Source organism: Vigna umbellata, chromosome 8 (genome assembly GCF_029865625.1).
Source record: "Vigna umbellata cultivar VRB3 chromosome 8, Vumbellata_1.0, whole genome shotgun sequence".
Lineage (NCBI taxonomy): Eukaryota > Viridiplantae > Streptophyta > Magnoliopsida > Fabales > Fabaceae > Vigna > Vigna umbellata.
Window position 1 is genome coordinate 14,621,826 of NC_142172.1, and position 26,254 is coordinate 14,648,079.

At 33.1% G+C, this 26,254-nt stretch overlaps 1 protein-coding gene and 1 pseudogene across 1 annotated transcript; both read right to left on the bottom strand.

The window, feature by feature from the left end:
• On the bottom strand, positions 1-1,583 carry LOC124832997 (zeatin O-glucosyltransferase-like). The gene has a single exon (XM_088097000.1). The coding sequence runs from the start codon at positions 1,532-1,534 to the stop codon at positions 146-148; it is 1,389 nt and encodes a 462-aa protein (XP_087953126.1). The 5' UTR covers positions 1,535-1,583; the 3' UTR covers positions 1-145.
• Positions 1,584-10,669: 9,086 nt separating this feature from the next.
• Positions 10,670-25,040, bottom strand: LOC148194085 (uncharacterized; annotated as a pseudogene).
• Positions 25,041-26,254: the final 1,214 nt, after the last annotated feature.

A 26,254-nucleotide genomic window follows, 5' to 3' on the forward strand; every position in this document is an offset into this window, starting at 1 on the left:
TAATATACACATTCTAACCATTCATAGCTTAAAACACATCACAATCTGAATTTGATTCTCTAAAAATGTTTGAATGAAGAGTTCACTTCTAGAAATGTTACTCTAACATATTCAAGAAGGAAGAACAACATCAAATGATACAAGACTATTTAGTGATGTGAGCAATGAAAGAATCCATTTCCATGCGAGAAACTCCACCTTCTTCCATGGACTTATGGATGGCATTTTTAAGCCTCGCTGCTCTCTCTCTCATCTCATCACCTTCCTTTGTTTGCATCAACCTTCTCACACCATTCTCAACATCTGTTGCAGTCACCAATGCCTTCCTTTGTGCCCAATCCTTTACAACCAAACCAACCTTCAACACTTCCGTGATGAGAGCTGCGTTTTTTGGCTGGTCAGAGTGCATGGGCCATGCTGCTATTGGGACTCCCATGGTTATGCTCTCCAAGCACGAGTTCCATCCACAATGACTCATAAACCCCCCTGTTGAAGTGTGGCTCAGAATTTCCAATTGGGGTGCCCAATCCCTCACAATCAGTCCCTTGCCTTCCACTCTCTCCTCAAACCCATTTGGAAGATCAAGTCTTTTTGCTTCGTTTTCATCAAAGATGTCCCCTTTATCAGCGTCTCTCAGCACCCAGATGAACTTCTGCTTGCTTTGCTCCAACCCAATTGCTATCTGTTGGATCTGTTCATCTGTCAAAGCTGTTGTGGTCCCGAAGGATATATATATGACTGAACTTTGCTCTTGTTTATCAAGCCACTCCATGCACGAGTGCCTAAATCCTATTGAATCTTTCTTCTCAATCGCTAAAGGGTTGAATGGACCAAGTGCCCAAACCTTCTTGCCCCCATCGATTCGCTCCAGCAACTCAAGAAAAGGATCTTCGATCACCCTACTTGTGTTGTACATGTTTCCATCGTTGAATTTGTGTAATTCATATTGTGCGATAATGAAACCAACGAATTGGGTCGCGAAGCATCCTTCCAAAACAGGAAATTCTGGGACACGGAAACCTTCAAGTGGAGGCCTTCCCATTCTCTCCCAGAAGAAAACAAAGGTGGTAAAGGCACATGTGCTGTGGAAAGTGTAATTCTCAACATTAGGCATGTTTGTGGCATCTTGTGCCACTGATGCCATGAGGGAATCATGGATGATTATGACCCTTTTGGCTTGAGATGAGAGGGATTGAAGAAGTTTTCCCACAGGCTCCCGAAGGTGTGTAGAGGCCTCAAAGGAAGGAATGAGATGAGATGGAAAATCATTTTCTGGATTGCTAGGGTTAGGAGGAGGAGAAACAAAGGGTGGAACTTCAAAGGCATGGAAATGGATGTTTGAAGTAGAGTTGTTGTGTCGAAGTGTTGCTTGGCGAACGTGCGTGACAGTGCCAACATAATGGACTGCTATGTTTTGTGCCAAGAATAGGTGTGAGAGGTGCAGAAGCTGATTGAGATGGCCTTGTGCAGGGAAAGGTATCAGAACCACCAACACTTGGGTTTGATGAGGAAGAATTTTTCCATTGGAAGCCATTGAGCAAATCTGTATAGCTAGATGCTATGGTTCAATGGTTCAACTAGGCATTTATGTAACAAAGGAAGATGCTTATGTTTGGGGTAATGTGTCAGTGTCAGTGTCAGTTAATTATTCACGAGCTACCGGGTGTTAGGCAATTATTTAAACAAATGTATTAGTTGTGTTGATGATTTTTTTTATTAGCTGATTGTTTAAATCGATTCAGCCAATCCCTACAATCATTCAGAATTATGTATTAAAAACAAAGCAACATGACTTACAATACTTCTGCGAGATCCACCCAATATAACTATGTATAAACTTCATCTTAGAATGGTATTAGGTTTAATCTTCAATTCTTATAAAATCGTAACAGAGTTATTGGAAATTGAAGTTTATTTATTTTTTCAGTTATTACTATTATTTATTAGACTATATATTGATACTAGTATTAGTATTAAGAATAAAATGTATATGTTTCAAACGTGAGAAAATAAATTAATAAAAAAAATAAGGCTTATACAACATAGTGCATATATAATATAATGTTATACTTATGATTTGCAAGAGACAAGAACTAAAAGAGGGGTCTGTAAGAGCAGCCAGATGGTATGGTTAGAGGTGTCAAAAACTATATAGATAATATGATCACTAATAGGAATGACAAAAGATCAATTCTTTTTTGTTAATATTAATTTTATTATTTATAATGTTTACATTTGTTAAATGTAACTTAAATGAGTTTTGGAGAAATAAGAAAAGAAGAAGTTGAATCATGATTGCAAGAAAAAAAGAATTATCATACTAAACTTGTCTAACTTTTTTTCACCTTCTCCATCTATGGCCCCCACCCCCAAAGGGCCAACCCTATGTTTTTCAGTTATATTTTATGAGCAAGTGTTTTAGGCTATTGCTGATGGAAGCTGTCGCATCTATGGTATTTATTTAGTTGATTTAATAATTATTGAATTAACAGAAATAATTTAATTATGTTTTCCATTTCATCTTATCAATTCATGTCACATATTTGTTCATATATCAGAGTTGTAGTTATATAATTTCATTAAAATTTAAGTTGTAAATTTTGATATTAAAACTTCTTTTCAGCATCTCATGTATGTATATTAGAACTATTAAAGTCTTTTAATGAATAAAATTTAGATGATTACAAAAATATGAAAGAATTTTTTAAGATGTTTTGTATGCTATGGTATTATATATGTTATACACTTTCTACTGTGTGTTTTTGAGAATCTGGAGTATTATAAGACTTTTTAAAATTGATTAATCTTTATTCAATTAATGTTTACCTTAAGAGATATTCATACAAGGATAAGGCAATAACTCACAAATTTTAGTTATTGGATTTAGAACTTCTAAAAGAAAACGTTTGCATACAGAAACAATTAATGATATGTAAATATTACATGTAAAAAGAATGTTCAAAGTTCTTAGATACTTGGTTAAAATAGTGCGTCTCATAGACCACACATAAAAAGTTAATCCTTGATTCAACAACCTAAAACCCTATAAGTGATGAATATTATTTGTTTTTCTTATTTTGTAAAAACAATTTTTGTAAGAATTTTGATATCAAATTAAGTTCTATTCAAATTTCTCCATTCTAAAATTAACAATTTCTTTGAGATATGTAATTACCTCTTCTATGAAGCAGTTACCTCCAAAGAAGCAATTACCTCCAAAGAAGTAGTTACCTCCAAACAAGCAGAGAACGAGCACAAAGAACAAGCACGGACAACACGCAATGAAGGAAAAATAGCATGGTGAAGAGAAACAAATGTGATTTATGTTTGTAGGGGTACATATCAATTTATAATGGGGACTGTTTTTAACAAGTGGTTAAAAGTTGGGTGAAAAGCAAATTTTTTTAACTATAAGGGTAAATAAGGAATGTAGTGGTTTAGGAAGAAGAGTGTGGTGGTGTAGAGAGAAGCTCTCTTGACTCTGATATCAATTTTTGAGTCAAGCCTGTTAGACTAAAAGTTATAATTTGTAATTAGAGTGCAACACTACTTTCTAATTAAGAACATAACAGTTTAAACGTCGTGATTTGATTTTAACTTGACTTACTTTGACCTCTTCCACAAAACAATTAATACACCCTACAATAATTTAATTACCACCTAATGATAATTTAAAATGTTTAAAATTAAATTATCAACAATTTTAAATATATGGTCTAAAGTATCCCCACTTTTAAAATGGTTATATAAGCATTGTCTAATTTATAAAATGGTGTAGTGTTAATATAGTTTATTACTTATAAAACATACTTAATGTTGAAATATTTGTTAATTATAGTAATCATGTTAGTTCATCAAAAAGTATTAAAAGTATTGTGTGTTCTTTCTGATTTAAAGTTATCTTAATATTTTCAATCACTCTTTTTAATTTAATATTAATGTGTTTTATTTTATTTAATCATTCTATTTAATTGATATCAACGAATGGTCTTTAATTAATTAGAGATCAATTTAGACACTAATTTTTATAATAACCAAAATCTTGTTAACTGATGTTAAGTGATTAATTTAAAATGTAATTTAAAAATTAATTATAATTTTTTATTCATACTTAATAGAGATTATTTTATATACTAATAATTTTAAGTTTTTTATTCATTCATAATATAAACTATTTTACATATCAATAATTTTAAATTTATAAATTGATATTTAAATTAGTCACTTTAATTATTTTTTGTGATTAAAATTTGTTGTTATTTAAAATTTGTCAGACCTCGTTAAACGCACCCAAAACTCCTCCTGTCAGGATCATTAAAACGCACCCAAAACTCCTCTGAACGGACGTCAGGTGTCAAGCAACGAGGATTCGAAAATCAGATAGTGGAATGCAGGTGGCAGCAGATGAGCGGACGTTCGTCTTAAGCAAAACTGAGTTTTTAGAAAATCACGTCCCACTCTCTGCATGCATATTCTCCTCCAAACTCTGAACTTTTCAAATTCTCCTCCTTCTCACTAGAAAACTCTCCCTTCTCTCTAAGAAATCTTACCCTTTCTTTTCTCCGATCACCATTCAGGCACCGTAGAAGCGTTTCCGGCGTCTTAAGCTTCATTCTGAACCGAATAGTTCCGAGTTCTGAACTGGTAAGTTTTCTCGCCTTTAGTCGTTTGTTTCCTGGCACATGCAAACCAACTCCTGGTTGCATGAGCTCATAATATCATTCTGAACCAGTTTGTCTGTCGTTTGTTTTGGTTTGAAGAGTTGATTGAACGTTGAGGGTAGAAGAATTCTAATCAGACAAACCACATCTTATATCTTGTACGCTTGTTCACACTAGAGGTAAGGGAAGCTTATTAATTTAATTTATATGACTATGTGTTGCATGAACGTTCGTTGACTTGATTGGATATGAAAAATGATTGTGCTATATTATGATGCATGAAATGTATGAAAATTCTATGATTCGATGGTATGAGATATGAAAAATTGTTTATGGTATGAATGTAGAAAGATGTGAACTATATGTTAAGAACTGGATTTGAATAATATTGATTCTGGTAGGAAATTTCCCCTAAGAAAGTGTACGTACGTTACTGAACGGTCCTTGACCGTTCGGTTTTCTAGTGAATTTGGAATTGTAGTGGATTGTTTCATTTGGGAAGAATCCTAGTTGAGGACGAGCGTCTACACTTCGAAATATTGTGCTTGAACGTTCGGCCAAGTATAGTTCTGTCATGATATCCTGGTAAAAATTTAAGTATATATATATATATATATATATATATGAAATTGTATATTCTAGTTATTCTTAAATACAACCCCAATAGTATATTAGCATAATTATCAAGCCTCTTTTCTATAAGTTAGTAACACCTGGTCTTATACCAAGTGTTCGTCCTGATAAAGTGTTTGGTCTTACATCAGGCACTCGTTCTATCTCCTTAAACAAAATTTTCTAATACTAGCGTTCGTTCAAACCACTAAGGTTCGCTCCCTATAGTGTTCAGTCTTTAACTGACATTCGTATTTCTTAATACTAAATCTAAATAATTTAAGTCCTCATAAACGCTCGGTTTATTCATGGGAATTCCTCTACGTATTATTCTTTGAATCTCTTAGAGTGTCTGTGTCTATTGGCTTCGGCTTGGAGTTTTAGTGCTGAGTATGGTTTTCTTTTTAGATGCTCGGTTAAAGTTCTTGAGAGTCATTTCATCTAATTGACTCATTTTGCAAGTTACGTTCGTTCTATTCATTGGTAGTGATATTAGATTATACTTCGTTTCTTTCTCAAACCGATAATAAACCTCTTGGTCTAAATTCATTCTGGAATTGGAGGCCTCTGGGTCTCGCTCAAAATTGTTCAGTCTCGTTCTGAGTCAGGGTTGAACGTTCGGTAAATTGTCTCCGAACGGGTCTTTGTGTGAAATGGTTAAGTGAGATGATTATTAAAGAAAGATGAAGAAAATGAGATATGGAAAGGTTGTGGTTTTTGGACGAGCGTTCCGGGGAGGAACGACTCATGTTTGAATATTGAAATTTGTAAAGTATGACTGTGGGCATGCTAAGGTGGCGGTTCATCCTGATGTTCTGTGGGTACTCGTCTTCACGTAGAGGAGGGTAGGTCATGTGTGGGAACGACAGGAGGTCCTAGTCCTTAGGGGTACTTTGGACAGATAGGGCTAACCTCGGGTGACAGCTGTTGAGGGCATCCCAGTTACTACATCACCCGGGTGCACGAACGCCTGTAGCTACACAGATTTCATATAGTCCGGACAGTCAGTCTAGTGATAGGCTTTGTATGATTCGTATGATGAAATTTATCTTGTGTGTTGGATTGTTTGAAATGTATGTGTATGTATGAATTAAATTACATAAGCTTACCCTGTGTTTTTCTTGTGTTGTCTCGTTTTGTATGTCCGTCCTTATTGTTGCAATGATCATCCGTGTGGATGTGAGCAGAAGGAGACGAGCTGCTCGAAGAGGCACTAGAAGAAGAAAATTTGGTAGAAGTAGAAGTGAAGACCGAACAATATAATGTTCGGTTAGTAGTTTAGTTTTCGTAGTAAGGTGGTCGTTCGATCACCTTCCCTTTTGTTTATATTTGATCGTTCGGTAGTACTTTTTGTGAACCGTTCGGTTAGACTTGTACTGCTGTATAGTTTAAATATGGTAACTCTCTCTGTAAGGCCGTTCGGCCATGCGCGTACAATTTTTTAGTGTAAGACTGAACTGAAATATTATTAAATTGTAATTATTCGATTATATGATTTTTGGAATGTTACAAAATTTTTCTCATAGTGTAATTACTTTACCTTATTAGTTTTGAATTTTAACTAATACTCACTTTTATAAAATTTTGTGAAATCATATGCCATTGATTAAATTTACTATAAATATTTCACTTGCCTCTTCCCTTTCATTTAAACAATCTCACATATATTTTTTTTCTCTTCATTCTTTTTTCATCTCCACTCCACCCCAATCCAAACACATACAAAAATGATCATTAGCAATAGGTTTTATCCTGAATTTAGATATAAAATTTAATCATGTCATGAAAAAATGATTAATTAACTTTCTTATAAACAAAGTAATTTACAAGAGTGGGTCCAAAGAACGAAGAAATTTGTTGTTTTGAGTCGGTCAACGGGAGAGAAGACATATCCTTCTTGGCTACCGCTTCCAACTTTTCAAAATCTTCATAATGGAGACAATTTTTTATTTTATTTTTGTCTCTATCGCTGAAATTATTTCAATTTAAATATGTTCCAACACCACTGACATCAAAGGAATATTAACATCAGCTATCAAACAATAACATCAATTACAACACCCACGCAAACAAATTCCACCAATTACCTAATTCTAATTTAAAATAGAAATTATTTTTTTAATCGAAATAATTATTTTCAAGTTAGAATTTATTAGACTCAAGTTAATCTAATTTAATTTTAATATTTACGGTTAATTTTGGTTTAGTTAATGTTAATGTAGTTTAGCTTAATATTTATTTAAATTTTAATTTATAATAATATTTATTAAAAATTGTGGTAGTTTACATTAATTTCAATATTTAAATTTATTTAAGTTAGAGTTAGGTATATGTTAGTATAATTTGATTTTCAGAATCAATGTTAATATTATTTATTTTCAATAATAGATATTAGTATAATATATTTTTAACACTTATCTAATTTATTTAAGTTAATGTCTATTTAATCTATAATGATACAATATTTTTAATATTTATTTAATTTTACAATTTGTATGTCTTCATCATTTAAAACAAGAATTGCAGACAGAGTTAATTTAAAGATTCAAATTCGAACATGGAAAAATTCAATGATTCGCGTAATATAATTTACATAAATAAGAGTTTGAAATCTTCCTTATTTTCTTTCATATCAATGTGAAACATAACTTACATAAATGAACATTTTCCTTTTACTAAGAAGAAAGTCTCAATCTTCATAAGACAATATCTTTTCCACAAATATTTTATTTTTTAACTTTAGTCCAACCGACTTATGATGAAAGAAGCCACACATTAATAGATGTAAAAATAAATTTTAATCCGTGAATTAATTCCAGGTATAAATCATATTAAGTTAAAAAAATATTAATTTTTGCAAATATAATCAAATTAAACTCGACTCTCCGAATTAAATATATTCGAGTTGAAATATAATTATTTATTTTACTTTTATTATTTTTAATAACTCTTTTATTATAATTATTTATTATTTTTAATTATATAGAATGATAATTTGATATTTTTAAATTCATAGTATAACATTCAATAATATTTAAATAGTTTAAATATTTAATTAACTTGTTTGTTATATAAATTAACAGTTTAATTTTTAAATATTATTTTTAAGAGAATGTTTGGTAAAAATATGTAAATCTTTTATTATATTACTATAAAATAATAAATTGACTTAATTCACTTTAATTGTATTATAATAAATATATAAAATAAATTGAAAAAATAAAAATCAATCCGCTAATTCATCATTTTATAATGACCTACTCGATTATAAAAGTTGTAACAAAAAAAATTGAGTTAACTTTATTCTTAACTCAATTCACAATAAGCAAATCTGTAAATTTCACATCCTTACATACAAATATCCTATACTGTAACATTAATTATATCAACATAAATTATAAAGTATGTAAAATATATATTCAATACTTAACATAAATTATAAAATAGTTAATTGTAATTTGTTTAGATAGTTAATACACGAAATTATACATAATAATATTAGAAATTAAAAATCAATTTAAAATTTAATAATAATTTTTTTGTTAACTTAGTTGATACTATTTAGAATTGTCTTAGTTAAAAATATGTAGAGTTTAATTTAAAAGTCAAGCATCCATGATTTTAAAATCCTTACATAAACATAACACTATTAACACTATTAGTAACCAACAATTTTTATTTGTTCATGTTAATTTTTATCTTATGCTAAATACCTATTTTTTTATTATATAAATAATAATTATTAACATCAAAATTAATAAAAGTTAAAATTAAAAAAAAAAGTAGAAAATTACACTATAGTTCATAATATTAAATAATTTTATTTAAAATGTAATTCTCATCTTTCCTATTGTGTAATAAGTGTTTACTATATATTTGTTGATTTAATAAAAATAAAAAATATTATAAAATAAAAGAGTTGGTGGTCCACAAATAGCTGCATTAATACTACATAGCTAAGGTCTCAAACTTATCTCATCAAACTGTTTTTTTAGTTAATTAGGTTTAAAATCCAACAATTCATTATTTATGTTGTAAGAATTAATTTAAAAAAAAAGCATATATCTAAACCTTTTAATTTTTTTTATAACGTTCTAACATCAAATAAAAGACAATAATTTTAAATTGTTTTATATTTTATAATAAAAATATTATTTTATTAGTGTTGGATGAATGATCATTTTAGTAGATTGGACCAGTTGTCATAAAAAAATGTAGTGTTCCTTTCTTATCATCCAATAATTTCACCATCGAGACTTCTTGCATCCCTTACCCCTTAAAAAATGACCATTTTATTAATTAACTGGAAAATGGCATAACAAGTATACATTTATCATACTCTCCATTCTTTTGGTTATAGTCTTCTTTGTTTTATATACTCATTTTACTCCATTTGTCCGACATAACTTACAGAGAGAAAGAGAGAAATTATGGGTGGTTACAAGTAATGTAACCTTCGAAAATTACAGAATAAAAAACATAAAAAGAGACAAACTGTATTACAAAACAAAACCAAAACAACAAAGAATCATAAAACTTTTATTAAAAAATAATGATTAAATAATTTGTTTTATAAACAAAGTAATTTAGAGATACTGGGTCCAAGCATAATTTTGAGTCGGACAAATGGGAGAGAAGACATGTGCTTCTTGTCTACCGCTTCCCATTTCTCAAATAAAACATTTGCCTCACTCTGGATAACGGAGACAAACACCATTTTTATTTTATTTTTGTCTCTAAGAGTAAATCATTTCAATTTAAATATGTTTCAACAGCACTAACACCATAGGAATTTTAACAATCAGTTATCAAACGATAACATCGATTACAACAACCACGCAAACAAATTCCATCAAATAACTAATTCTAATTTAAAATTGGAATCAAGTTTTTAAATATAAATAATTATGTTAATTTTTAATTTATAATAGTATTTATTAAAAATTGTGGTAGTTTACATTAATTTTAATATTTAAATTTATTTAAGTTAGAGTTAGGTATATGTTAGTATAATTTAATTTTAAAAATCAATGTTAATGTTATTTATTTTCAATAATAGATGCTAGTCTAATTTAATTTTAACATATTTATTTAAGTTAATGTCTTAACTTATATTAATACATGTAAAAGGAAGAAAAAAAAAGGAAGAAAGAAAGGAGAAAATCTGCCTTATTATTTTTGAATAAAAAATCATATATATATATATATATATATATATATATATATATATATATAAGAGAATATCTATAATTCTGTTATTTCATTCCTATAATTACTCTAATATGATTATATAATAATGCAACATTATTCCTGTCCATCAACTATTTAATATGGATAATAATAACAATATATTCTCTCATAAATTTCGGGATATGATTTATTTTCTAACGCTCCCCTCAAGTTGGAGAGTGAATATCAAGAACTCCCAACTTACGCTTCATGATAGAGAACACTTCTTTTTCCAATGGTTTGGTGAACACATCGGCAAGTTGTTCAGCTGAAGGTACATATTTAGTTGCGACTGAGCCATCCTGAATCTTATCACGAATGAAGTGACAATCCATCTCTATGTGTCTAGTTTTTTCATGGAAAATCGGGTCAGCTGCAATGTGTAAGGCTGCTTTATTGTCACAATACAACAATGCCGGTTTAGGATGCAATATCCATAAATCTTTCAACAACGATCGTAACCAAGTCAACTCACAACAAGTACTAGTCAATGCTCTATATTCTGCTTCTGCTGAGGAAAGAGAAATTGTCTTCTACCTCTTTGTTCGCCAAGAGATAAGGGAAGATCCCAAAAAAGACACAATAACCTATAGTTAATTTTCGGGATACTAGGCAACCTCCCCAATATGAATCACAGAAAGCACGCAAAGATAATTCGTTTTGTGAAGGGAAAAACAGACCTTGACCTGGGTTATTTTTTAAATATCGTAGCACACACATTGCAGCTTTCATATGAGGCTTGCACGAAGCGTGCATAAATATGCTCAGTATGTGTACCACATATGTGATATCTGGACGGGTAATTGTTAAATAAATTAAGCGACCAACAAATCACCTATATATTGACGGGTCCTTTAATAATTCCCCTTCATCAGAAAGCTTTATATTTTGTTCCATGGGAAAATCCACGGGCTTAGCTCCCAGATACCCACCATCTTTAACAATTTCCAAAGTGTATTTCCTTTGTGATATGAAAATACCTTTCTTAGAACGAGAGACCTTACCTAGAAAAAATTTAAGATCACCCAAATCTTCTATCCGAAAACGATTGTATAGGAATTGTTTAAGATTGGATATTGCAATAGGGTCATTACCAGTTATGAGAATATCATCAACATAGATCAACAAAGTTGTAAAAGACTTGCCTTTTGTACATGTAAACATGAGTAATCTGCTTTTGATTGAATAAAACCAACACTTTGAATAGCTGTAGAGAATTTGGCAAACCATTGACGAAAGGCTTGTTTTAATCCATATAAGGACTTGTTGAGGCGACACACAAGATTCTCCCCCTGTCGCTGAAAACCAAGAGGAAGAGACATATAGATTTCTTCAGAAAGATCACCATGAAGAAAAGCATTATGGACATCAAGCTGATGAAGAGACCAATGTTGAGCAGCAACGAAAGCTAATAAACAACGTACTGTAAAATTTTAGCAGTAGGTGAAAAAGTGTCATGATAATCGATACCTTCTAGTTGGGTATATCCCTTTGCAACTAGATGTTCCTTATACCGTTCAAGAGAACCATCAAATTTGTGCTTGATATTTTACACCCAACGACAACCAATAGCCTGCTTTCCAGGAGGAAGAGTGGTGATAACTAGATGTTCCTTATACCGTTCAAGAGAACCATCAGATTTGTGCTTGATATTTTACACCCAACGACAACCAATAGCCTGCTTTCCAGGAGGAAGAGTGGTGATAACTAGATGTTCCTTATACCGTTCAAGAGAACCGTCAGATTTGTGCTTGATATTTTACACCCAACGACAACCAATAGCCTGCTTTCCAGGAGGAAGAGTGGTGATAGACCAAGTATTATTGGCCTCCAAAGCAGCCAACTCAGATTTCATTGCCTCTTGCCAATGGGTGTGAGAAACAACTTGATCATAACATGTATGTTCAATATCATTAGTAATAACGATAATAAAAGAACGATGTTGAGGTGTGTAACAGTCATAAGAGATAAAATTAAAGAGAGGATATCGTGTACCTTTATTTGGAAAAGATGATGGGGATGACAATGGGTCGGGAGACATTACCTGATTGCAAATATAATCTCGCAAAGTTGCAGAAGGACCATGAGATCGTTGAGAACGAAGTAAGGGAACCATATGTGGGGAAGTAATGAGAGGCACAAGTTTGTTTTCTATAGGTGATGGTTGAGTGTATGAAGGACTCTCAAACGAAGGATTATCTGGGATAACATTAGGTATGACAAGGTATAGGGTGGTTAGGGGAGTGTCAATGATTCATACGGAAAACTAGCCTCATGGAAGACAACATCACGACTAGTGAAGACTTGGTGAGTTTCAAGATCATATAACTTGTAAGCTTTTTGACCAGGAGGATAACCAAGAAAAACACATCTTTGGGCACGAGGAACAAACTTATGAGAAACATGAACATTAGTAGCATAAGCAAGACATCCAAAAACTCTAATGTGTGAATAAGAAGGGATTTTACTATATAGGCGCTCAAAAGGTGTATTGTGTGAAAGAAGAGGTGTGGGAAACCTGTTAATTATATGGACAACAGTGGAAACACATTCTGCCCAAAACTGTAAAGGAAGATGAGCTTGAAAACGAAGAACTCGTGCTGACTCAAGGATACGTCTATGTTTGCGCTTGACAACCCCATTTTATTGTGGTGTGTAAGTGCAAGAATGTATGTAAGTGATACCTTGTTGTTTAAAAAAATCTCGTAGAGAAAAAAATTCCTTTCCATTGTCAACCCGAATATTGGCTATATTGGTATTAAATTGAGTTTTGACAAAAGAAAAATACAAATTGGTAAGAAGATGTTGGGTTTCACTTTTATGGTGCATGAAAAAAACCCAAGTAAAGCGAGAAAAATCATCCACAATGGTCAAAAAATACCTAGCACCAGAAAGAGAAGGAATTTTATATGGTCCCCAAATATCACAATGAATTAATTGAAAAGGTTTAATGGAAGAAATTGAACTAATTGAAAAAGGAATTCGTGTCTGTTTTGCAAGAGTACAAACATCACAAGTTTTATTTGACTTTAAAGAGAGATTTAACAAAGTTTTAGCCATGAATTCTAATATAGATGGGGATAGATGTCCTAGTCGTCGATGCCATAAGGTAGTAGAAGTGTTTGAAGGAGGAGATGACTTGGTGGCATGTGCTGCTATGGATTGAATGAGAGTTTTATTTGATGTCATTGCAACCAAGTAATAGAGTCTGCCTTGTTGTTTACCCAAACCAATTGTCATCCTCGTCATCAAATCCTGCAAAATACACCCAGAAGGAAAAAAATTTATTGAATAGTTTAAATCTCGTGTGACTCGACTTACCGACATGAAATTTGATAGGCTGTCGTTGAAGCTATCAAATTAATACTACTTTTCAAGGCAACTTCAGTATTGCCAAGTAGTATTCAAGAAGGTAGATAGGTCTAAAGTAACCCTGAGTCGTCTCCCAACGAACACGGAATTGCTTTTGAATATCTGACTCTTATGTTATGCAATGCTTATGAATAAAAATGATGTTTGGAGAATGTTTAAAGAACAATTAATAAACTTAAAAACAGTTACGATGAAATAGGCTAATTCCACTGCTTTTCCAAGATAGATTCATCATCGGTTATTCACGGATAATTGTTCAATTGATTATTGTTTAAGTTTTAAATTAATTAAAGTACATTCTTAATTAATTTGAGGGCGATCATGCATTTAACCAAAGTAAATTCTCAATCAAATGCAAAACCTTTCTAGATTATTCACAATAAATTCAACCAAAGTACATTCTCAATCAAATTCTATTGTGTTTAATCATATCTATTCTTAAATCTCCTAACCAAATTAAAAGCTAATCAATCAAAGTAAATTCTCAATTGATTATAGTTGAAATTATTACTAATCAATCAAAGTACATTCTCAATTGAAAGTAAAAACCATTTAATCATATGAAAGTTTCTAAATTAAATCAAAGTAGATTCTCAATTAAACCTAGAAACCCTAGAACTCATATAATCAATATGCATGTAGATTCAAACACATTATGATGGAAAAATCTTTGCTTTTAATTTGATAGAGAAATGAAAGACATAGAGAGAACAACTTAAATCAATAATCAAAATAAACAATTGCATTAACTCAATCTAACCTCAGAATCCATAATGGAATTACAGCAGAATTAGCCTTAGATGCTTAGCTCTCCATGAATGGAGTTGAATACAAGATGAAAGAAAAGTGAGAGGAGTATGAGAGAATGAATGTCTGAAGTGAAGTCCTCTGGGTCTCTTTAAATAGGGCTTGATTGGGCTTGGACTCTGAATAGTTTGTTGATAAGATATTTTCTGTTGATATATTATATCTTTCAAATATTCATTAGATTAAATCAGTTTTAAAGAATATTTGATAGATATTAACTTAATTATCTTATATCCTATATCTTCCAAATAACTAAAATATTTAGATAATGATAAAATTATTTGGAAGATATTTTCTGTTGATATTCCCAAATTAAATTCAACAACTGAATTTTATCTTTTAGATTTTCTGACTTTCCAAAATTGCACAAATGCCCTGAAATTTCTTCTATCTGCACTTTAGCCCGTTCTGAATTTTCCAAATAAAATCTGATTTTGGGCCTTGAATTGCCATTTGGACCAATAAAACTTATATTCTCAGCTGCACAAATAAACATTAGAACATCCAAGAATAATTTATGCGCTAAAACTCACTTTTTACGTCTCTTTATTTCTCGAACCCAACAATTCCAATCATCACAAATTCACTTAAAATCAACCATTTAAGCACAATTATCCCATCAAAAATTTGAATTTTAAAGCATAAATGTCGGCATAAATATGCACTCATCACACCCCCACACTTATCCTTTTGCACTCCTGGGCAAAATTGATTAATTCCAAGACTTTGTTCTGAGTCATTTTATTCCATATTTGCATTTAGATCAAAAGAAGGAGTAGCACTAGATATAGATCAATCATTTTAGGCATTACTTTGTCATGGACATGCAAATGGAATCACTTTATTCTTCACACATGAGTTAACCTTTTTGAATTCCCAAGAAAATCAAATATGAAAGACAATACTCAAGTCAACATGTATCTATTTCTCTCCAATTCTCTCAAGTGTTTTTGGCTTGTGTTTACACTCAAAATACCCATGTAAGTAGACACCCTTGATATTTAGCATGACTCTAACATTCACACACTTCAGTAAACATGCAATTATTGATCATGAGGGCTTTTTAAGGTTTTATTGAGGCCAAGGTAAAGGTAGGGAATTTTTCTGGAATTTCTGAGTTTTTGAAATTGACATAGAAAGAGTAATGATATTTGATTTCAAAAACAAATCTATTTCTTGCTCTTTTAAGGAAGATTTACTTTTCTTTCTTCTTCTTTTCCTTTTTTTTTTTTAACTTCAATTTTTCATCTTCCTTTTTACCCTTTTTATTGTTTTGTGGGTGAGATGCTCACCCACACACTTATTCATCACTTACTTCTAACAGAATCCATTACTCCTTCTTCTTTCCTAAGGTAAGGAACATATGATTTTTCTTCTTTTTGTTTCATTTGACAATGACTGGGAACAAGAGAAAAAAAAAAAAAAATAGGCTTAAGGCTCAAAGAGGGTTCCAATGGATTAATGTTAGGACAAGTTTATTTGGCCAGGTAGATAAAACAAGAAATGCCTCAATCATATCAAATCATGCATATTCTCCTTAGTTGCACAACACAGAATCAAGCTAACTATTAGAGTATCAACAAAACATGGGCAATTCACACAAGAAAAATAGGTATGGCACATGGTGGTCCATCCTTAACATTAAGTTCAAAACTCACATGGTTCAAATTTCTTTCACAAAAGATTTAATCGGGAAATTCTCAAGTCAACTCAATCAGCAAATCATAGAAGCAATCCACTCATATCAACATGACTCATTTTTTTTTTCCTCTTGAATTCATGATCATTCCAGTTACTGATTCAAACTCTCAAATCCAATGCAAATATTTATTAAAAACAAACAAAATAGGGAACAAAATTAATTGTTTCCCCACACCCCCACACTTAAACTATGCATTGTCCTCAATGTATGCCTTATATATAAAATGCAAAGAAAAAGTATGAGGGAGCTTACCTCCTTCATGGTAGAAGGAATGTTGGAGTGGTCAAATTCACTCCATCCATCGTCTTGTTCAGCATGTCTTGATTAAATATCCGCAGACGATGGCCATTAACCTTGAAGATTCTATCAGAAGATTCTTCCTTGATCTCCACTGCTCCATAGGGAAACACTTGTGTTACAATGAATGGACCTTCCCATTTGGAGCGTAATTTACCACTCATAGGTCCAACCCTGGATTTGTACAATAACACCTTTTGACCTATGTTGAAATCCTTCTTGGTCACAAGCTTTTGATCATGAAATTTCTTGGTTTTCTCTTTGTAAAACTTGGAGTTTTCATAGGCTGTGAGCCTAATCTCCTCTAGCTCTTGCAGTTGGAGCTTTCTCTCTTTCCCTGCTCCTTCCATGTCCAAGTTACAAGCCTTTACAGCCCAATAGGCTCGGTGTTGAATCTCCACAGGTAAATGGCAAGCTTTTCCAAATACAACCCTGAAAGGTGACATACCTATTGGTGCTTTGTAGGCCGTCCGATGTGCCCAAAGTGCATCATCCAATCTTGCGGCCCAATCCTTCCTATTTGGCTTCACTAGCTTTTGCAATATCTTCTTGATCTCTCTGTTAGAAACCTCAGCTTGTCCATTAGTTTGGGGGTGATATGGTGTAGCAATGCGATGCGTCACCCCATACTTTTTCAACATATTCTCTAACAGCTTATTGCAAAAGTGGGTCCCCTGATCACTAACGATGGCTCGTGGTATTCCAAACCTACAGAAAATGTTAGATCTGACAAAACTCATAACAACTCGAGCATCATTAGTCCTTGTAGCTATGGCTTCCACCCATTTGGAAACATAGTCTACAGCAAGCAAAATATAAGAAAACCCAGAAGAAGAAGGAAAAGGACCCATGAAGTCAATACCCCAAATATCAAATACCTCACAATATAGCATGGGTTGTTGAGGCATCTCTTCTCTCCTTGTGATGGATCTAGCTGCCCTCTGACATTGTTCACAATTTTCATATATCCTCCGTGCATCTTTAAAGATGGTAGGCCAATATAATCCACAATCCAACACCTTCCTACCTGTCCTTTGCGTGCCATAGTGTCCTCCAAAAGGTGATGAATGACAAAATTCAAGCACATAAGGTATTTCTATATCAGGAACACACCTCCTTACAACTTGGTCACTACCAATGTGCCATAAGAATGGTTCATCCCAAACATAGTACTTCGCCTCACTTTTCAGTTTGGCTTTCTCAGATTTGGAGAAAGATGGAGGAATAGCTGAAACAGCCAAATAGTTAACAATGTCAGCAAACCAAGGTTCAGGATACATACCTTTTACATAAGTTAATGCTAGCAAGACTTCATCAGGAAAGTCATCTTGAATAGGAATTTCATCTTCTTCTTTTTCAATCCTACTAAGATGGTCTGCTACTAGATTATGGGCTCCAATTCTGTCCCGAATCTCAATGTCAAACTCTTGGAGCAGTAGCATCCATCTGATCAACCTTGGTTTGGAATCTGCTTTCTTTAGAAGGAATTTCAATGCAGCATGATCTGTATAAACAATTACCTTGGATCCAAGTATGTATGATCTAAATTTATCCAAGGCAAATACAACAGCTAGTAATTCCTTCTCAGTTGTGGTATAGTTTGCCTGTGCAGTATCCAATGTCCTGGAAGCATAATATATCACATGTGGTAGCTTCCCATTTCTTTGTGCAAGTACCGCTCCTACTGCAAAGTTTGATGCATCACACATCAACTCGAATGGCAATGTCCAATCAGGTGGTTGAATGATGGGAGTGGTAGTGAGTGCCTTTTTCAAGGAATCAAAAGCGCCTTTGCACTTCCCTCCAAAGTCAAATGTTACATCCTTCTGAAGTAAGTTGGAGAGAGGATTAGCTATCTTGCTAAAGTCCTGTATAAACCTCCTGTAAAACCCTGCATGACCAAGAAAAGATCGAACCTCTCGTACAGAAGAGGGGTAAGGCAATTGTGAAATAACATCAATTTTAGCAGGATCTACAGATATACCATTCCTGGAGACAACATGACCCAAAACTATACCTTGTTCCACCATAAAATGACATTTTTCAAAATTCAAAACAAGGTTAGTTTCCTCACATCTCTGCAAAACTCTTGCAAGGTTAGCCAAACAGTTATCAAAAGATGAACCATACACACTAAAATCATCCATGAAAACCTCAATACAATGCTCCAATAAGTCTGTAAAAATACTCAGCATACATCGCTGAAATGTACCAGGAGCATTGCATAAACCAAATGGCATTTTCCGATAAGCATATGTACCAAAAGGACAAGTGAAGGTAGTCTTATGTTGGTCTTCCGGGGCTATACAAATTTGAAAATACCCGGAGAATCCATCTAGAAAACAGTAATGTGACTTACCTGCCAAACGGTCTAGCATCTGATCCATGAATGGCAAAGGAAAGTGGTCCTTTCTAGTGACTTGGTTCAATCTCCTATAGTCAATACAAACCCTCCAGCTATTCTGAATGCGAGTAGGAATCAATTCCTCCTTCTCGTTTTTAACCACTGTAATTCCAGATTTCTTGGGAACCACATGTACAGGGCTCACCCAAGTGCTGTCAGAAATGGGATATATAATACCTGCTTGTAGCAACTTGGTTACCTCTTTCTTGACAACCTCCATCAGTTGAGGATTTAGTCTTCTTTGAGGTTGTCTCACTGGTTTAGCATCCTCCTCCAAAAGTATTCTATGCATGCAAAAAGAAGGGCTAATACCAGGAATATCTGCTAAAGTCCAGCCTATTGCTTTCTTGTGGTCTTTGATAACCTGTAATAGTTGTCTTTCCTGCTCATCAGTAAGCAATGCAGATATAATAACAGGGAGTTTCCCATCCCTCTCAAGATAAGCATATTTCAAATGGGATGGTAAAGGTTTTAACTCCAAAATGGGTGGCTGCACCACAGATGGCAAAATTTTACTGCCTAAGGTAATCTCAGCCACCTCAACATCACACTCGGACGCCACAGAGGTATCATCTATTAATACCGCGTCCTCAATATCACCTGTTTTACAATTTTCTTCGTCGTCCAAAATCAGGCACGACATGTTTGAAAAAGAAAAATCCAAAGATGGAGAAAAAGTTGAAAAAATGTCCAAGAAACTAACAGAAAAATTATTTACAATTTCACTTAATAAATCAATACAAAACAGAGAATGCTCTTCAATTGGGTGCTTCCCAGCTTCCAACACGTTGAACCGCACCTTCTCGTCTCCTATCTCCATTGTCAATGATCCTGCATGCACATCTATCTTGGTTCGTGCTGTCATCATGAAGGGTCTTCCCAAGATAATAGTTGTTGGACTGATTCCTTCATCATCCTTCATGTCCAAGATATAAAAATCTGCAGGAAAAATTAATTTGTCTACTTGGACAAGGACGTCCTCAAGCACACCTGCAGGGTTAACTGTGCTACGGTTGGCCAGTTGAATGACCACACCAGTAGTCTTAAGAGGTCCCAGAGATAGAGAAGTAAACACTGATAAAGGCATTACATTTATGGAAGCCCCTAAATCTAGCATGGCATTGTCAAACTTTGAATTTCCAATAACACATTGAACAGAAAACATACCTGGATCTTTGCATTTTCGTGGTATTTCAATATGCTTCTTAATCAAGCTTGACACATTCCTTCCCAAATTCACAACCTCATTATCCCTAAAACGCCTTCTATTTGTACAAATTTCTTTCAAAAACTTGGCATATTTAGGGATTTGTTGAACAGCATCTAGCAAGGGAATATTGATCTCCACCTTTTTGAAAGTATTTAAGATTTCTTGATCTAATTCCTCCATTTTTTTGTTTCTCGGCTTCAACCGATTTGGATATGGAGGAGGTGGAGAATAAGTTGAAGAAGAATTTTTAGAAGAAGAGTTAGAAGATACTAACCTGGATTTATCAATGGTAGTCTCAGGTGATGGTTCACTCGGTCCTCCATTATCATCAATTTGTGCTCCTTCTTTCTCCTTATCTTCATCCTCTTGGGCTCCTTCAGAGCTTTCTACTTGCTTACCCGTTCTCAAAGTAATAGCACTTACATTTTGCGGGTTGATCACTGTTTGTGCAGGTAGTTTGTTTGATTCCTTAGCCTCTAATTTTTCCACCCTCTGAGTCAAATCTACAATTGATTTCTTGATTTCTGAATTTTGCTCAAGTATTGTTTTCATGAAATCTTGTAGTGACATTTCAGGCTGAGATTGCTGCCTTTGTTGAGGTGGAACATAAGGTTGTCTGTTCTGCTGATATCTATTGGAGGATGAATCATGATAATTCTGGTATGGTCTATTTCCTCCAATCATGTTTGCAGCAAAAGCTTGAGATGAGTTTTCCACAGTCGTTTCCACCAAGCTAGGACATTCATCAGTATAATGGTTAGTTGAAATGCAAATTCCACACTTCTTAGCAATTTGTGGAGTTGAGGTTTTAAACAAACTTGCAATCTCGTCAAGTTTGCTTTCTAGCTTATTCAGTCTTTCATCTATCCTCTTTCCATCAACTGCACCATTATCAATTTCATGCACTCCCTTCAACAAAGTCACTGAATTTTCTCTTGTGCCATACTGTTGATTGTCTACTGCCTTCCGTTCTATTAGATCTATACCATCTTCTGGTGACCTGTCTAAGAAAGATCCTCCGCTTGCAGCATCTGCCCATGACCTATCAGTAGGACTTAAGCCTTCATAAAAGCTTAGAATAAAATCTTCCATTTGGATTTGAGGGCATGAAGAACATAGTTTCTTGAATCTTTCCCAATATTCACTAAGATTCTCTCTATCTCTCTGTCTTATATCTTGAATTTCCCTACGGATAGCTGATAATCTGGATGCAGGAAAATACTTCTCAAGAAAGAGTCTTTCAATAGTTTCCCAATTTGTAATCCGTGCAGAGAGATAATACCACCAATCTTGAGCTGCGCCTTGAAGAGTAAATGGAAAAGCTCTCATTTTAAGGCTCTCTATTGTGATCCTGGGAGATCTAAAATTTTCACACAACATGTGAAATTGTCTCAAGTGCTTGTGTGGATTCTCCCTTGATAACCCATTGAACTTTGGTAAGGCATTTAACAGGTCAGGTCTCAACTCCCACTCCTCATTAGGGTATTCAATGTTACTTCGGATAGCTGTATTGTGGGAGGTGGCTAACTGTCTGATGGTTCTTTGTGCCATATTATTTGGGTTAGGATCAGGTAAAGGATTGGATGATATGTTTGTGACTGGAGATAATGAAGGTGGTATGGCTTCAGATGTAGGAAGTGTTCCCTCAGTAGAACACCCAAATTTCAATCTTCTCCGCAGCTTACGCAAATTCCTTTCAACTTCCGGGTTAATTTAATAAAATTCTCCCGGGTTAGCTCTGGTCATGCACTACGCAATCTGCTGGAAATTGTTCCTCTGTTACTTATCTTTTTCTTTTGTTCTTGCTTTAGATAAAGATTTCAAATAAGAGATAAGAGAGACTTGTTGGGTCCACTCCCAGGAAAGAGAGGTGTGTCACAACGGACAACTTAAGTACCAAGTCTTTCCTAGCCAGAGTGTATTCAAACTAGCCTCAAGTATTTCTCAAGAGAAATTCTTAATAAAAACAAGAAAAAAAAGATTTTTGCTAAAACAAGAATGACTAAAGGCTACAAAATAACTCAAATTAAATTAAATGTATGTGCGTTAAATAAAACAAAATAAAGATAAAAATAAAAAATAAAAAATTAAATAAAATAAAATAAGAATCAAAATATTTAAAATACTAACCGTGTTCCCCGGCAGCGGCGCCAAATTTGATAGGCTGTCGTTGAAGCTATCAAATTAATACTACTTTTCAAGGCAACTTCAGTATTGCCAAGTAGTATTCAAGAAGGTAGATAGGTCTAAAGTAACCCTGAGTCGTCTCCCAACGAACACGGAATTGCTTTTGAATATCTGACTCTTATGTTATGCAATGCTTATGAATAAAAATGATGTTTGGAGAATGTTTAAAGAACAATTAATAAACTTAAAAACAGTTACGATGAAATAGGCTAATTCCACTGCTTTTCCAAGATAGATTCATCATCGGTTATTCACGGATAATTGTTCAATTGATTATTGTTTAAGTTTTAAATTAATTAAAGTACATTCTTAATTAATTTGAGGGCGATCATGCATTTAACCAAAGTAAATTCTCAATCAAATGCAAAACCTTTCTAGATTATTCACAATAAATTCAACCAAAGTACATTCTCAATCAAATTCTATTGTGTTTAATCATATCTATTCTTAAATCTCCTAACCAAATTAAAAGCTAATCAATCAAAGTAAATTCTCAATTGATTATAGTTGAAATTATTACTAATCAATCAAAGTACATTCTCAATTGAAAGTAAAAACCATTTAATCATATGAAAGTTTCTAAATTAAATCAAAGTAGATTCTCAATTAAACCTAGAAACCCTAGAACTCATATAATCAATATGCATGTAGATTCAAACACATTATGATGGAAAAATCTTTGCTTTTAATTTGATAGAGAAATGAAAGACATAGAGAGAACAACTTAAATCAATAATCAAAATAAACAATTGCATTAACTCAATCTAACCTCAGAATCCATAATGGAATTACAGCAGAATTAGCCTTAGATGCTTAGCTCTCCATGAATGGAGTTGAATACAAGATGAAAGAAAAGTGAGAGGAGTATGAGAGAATGAATGTCTGAAGTGAAGTCCTCTGGGTCTCTTTAAATAGGGCTTGATTGGGCTTGGACTCTGAATAGTTTGTTGATAAGATATTTTCTGTTGATATATTATATCTTTCAAATATTCATTAGATTAAATCAGTTTTAAAGAATATTTGATAGATATTAACTTAATTATCTTATATCCTATATCTTCCAAATAACTAAAATATTTAGATAATGATAAAATTATTTGGAAGATATTTTCTGTTGATATTCCCAAATTAAATTCAACAACTGAATTTTATCTTTTAGATTTTCTGACTTTCCAAAATTGCACAAATGCCCTGAAATTTCTTCTATCTGCACTTTAGCCCGTTCTGAATTTTCCAAATAAAATCTGATTTTGGGCCTTGAATTGCCATTTGGACCAATAAAACTTATATTCTCAGCTGCACAAATAAACATTAGAACATCCAAGAATAATTTATGCGCTAAAACTCACTTTTTACGTCTCTTTATTTCTCGAACCCAACAATTCCAATCATCACAAATTCACTTAAAATCAACCATTTAAGCACAATTATCCCATCAAAAATTTGAATTTTAAAGCATAAATGTCGGCATAAATATGCACTCATCACTCGACTTACCGACATGAAATCTACTTTGCAAGATGGCACCCCAAGCACATTTTTTAAATAAACAATTGGGCTCAAAGGTAGAGTGCCAGTAGAGATAATTGGGGCATGGTCACCATTTGGCATAACAACTAGTGGTAAAGAAGTTTTTTCTTTATTGTTAACAAGCAATTTTTTGAAGAAATAATGTGATCGGTAGCCCCACTATCAATTATAAGTTTGGGTGGTGACAAACCTGAAGAAACATTGGCATTGTTGGCCTTAGGATTAACTGATTGAGATGATTCATTACCCTGTATAATAGACAACATTTGATGGAGTTGAAATTCAGTTAATCCATGCATTGCAGACTGCATCTGTTGCATCATTGGAGTCGTTGTGACAATATTAACTAAAGACTGACTACTTCCATTATGCTTAGAGTAAGCATTTGGTTGCTCCATGCTTTGGGTGTTCAAGAGGATAACCATGTAACTTCCAGCATGTGTCTTCTGTATGATGATCTCTATGATAGTGAGAACAATGCAGCGAAACTCCATCAATTTGCGCCTTTTACTATTATGTCATTAAAAGGAGTTGGCCAGGAATAACACTATAAGAGTCATTCAACCCCATAAGAAACCGCATCAATTTGCGCCTTTTACTGTCAGCTCCACAAGTGCAAGTTGCATTACTATAGGAGCCTAACTCATTCCATAATTTTTTTAACTTGGTGTAATAGGCTGCAACTGTCATTTGATCTTGAGCTAAGCAAGCAATGTCTCTCTCAATCTGAAAAACTCGTGGTGTGTGGCTTTGAGAGAAACGATTTTGAAGATTTGCCCAAATTTCATGAGCAGTGTCATAGAAAATAACACTATCTACAATATTAGGTGCCAAAGAATTAAAGATCCAAGATAACACCATGTCATTGCATTTTTTCCATGCTGTATATTCTTCTGGTTTGGCCTCAACAGAAGGTGTCGTAAGAGTTCCATAAACAAAACCCAATTTGGATTTTGCATTCAAAGAGATGACCATGGCTCTACGCTTAGTCGAATAGTTGTCTCCATCTAGAGATTTGGAAACAAGAATCATTCCAGGATGGTCAGAATGATGGAGAGAATAAGAATTATTGGAATTTGATTTATTTCCATAGTTAGCCATGGAATAAGGATAGAAAAAAAATTGAGTAGAGGATCATTCCTACTCCTGATACCATGTAAAAGGAAGAAAAAAAGGAGAAAATCTATCTTATTATTTTTGAATAAAAAATCAGAGATATATACAAGAGAGTATCTATAATTCTGCTATTTTATTCCTATAATTACTCTAATATGATTCTATAATAAGGCAACATTATTCTTGTCAATCAACTATTTAATATGGATAATAATAACAATATATTCTCTCATAAATCTCGGGATATGATTTATTTTTTAACAATACAATATTTGTAATATTTATTTAGTTTTATAATTTGTTTTTCTTCATCATTTAAAACAAGAATTATAGATACATATTATTTTAAAGATTAAAATTTAAACATGGAAAAATATTGTGTGTACACATAATTTACATAAACTCCCATCCCATTGTCAACTGTTCCAACTAGTTTCTGGTTAGTCCTTTTTCATTTTCGTTCAAACGATCACTCTTCGTTAATCGTTGTTCTGCGTTATATTGAAAGATAACATATAGGGATGACAAGTGGTCGGGTCGAGCACAGATAGTGCCTACCCGCAATTCGACCCGCCAGATAAAATTGTACCCGCTATCCGACCTGCTACCTGCGCGTGTACCCGTTTAAAAAATACCCGCGGGTATTTTAAAATCCACGGGGATACCCACAAAAAATAAAAAAATATTTTATACATTTTTAAAATAAAATTTAAATAAAATTACAAAAAATATATATAATATAATATAAATTAAATTAAATATAAATTAAAATTTAATTTTAATTAAATTTAATATAATAAAATATAATTTTATTTTATTTTTAATTAAATTTAATTAAAAATATATAAAGTAAATTTTTTTATTTTTTGTAGGTAATAGGTATCTGCGAGTTGGGTAGTATACTATCTGTACCCAACCCGTTTAGAAGCGGGTATTGAAATACCCGCTACCCGTTACCCACATGTAGTAAATATCCATGGATAGTAATTATCCGTTGCGGATTTTACCTGCAGATACTCGTGCCCGCGAATTTCCTTGAAACGATGCACTCTTCGTTAATCGTTGTTCTGCATTATATTGAAAGATAACACCAATTGTTCAGAACCGATTACCATATCACTTCACAA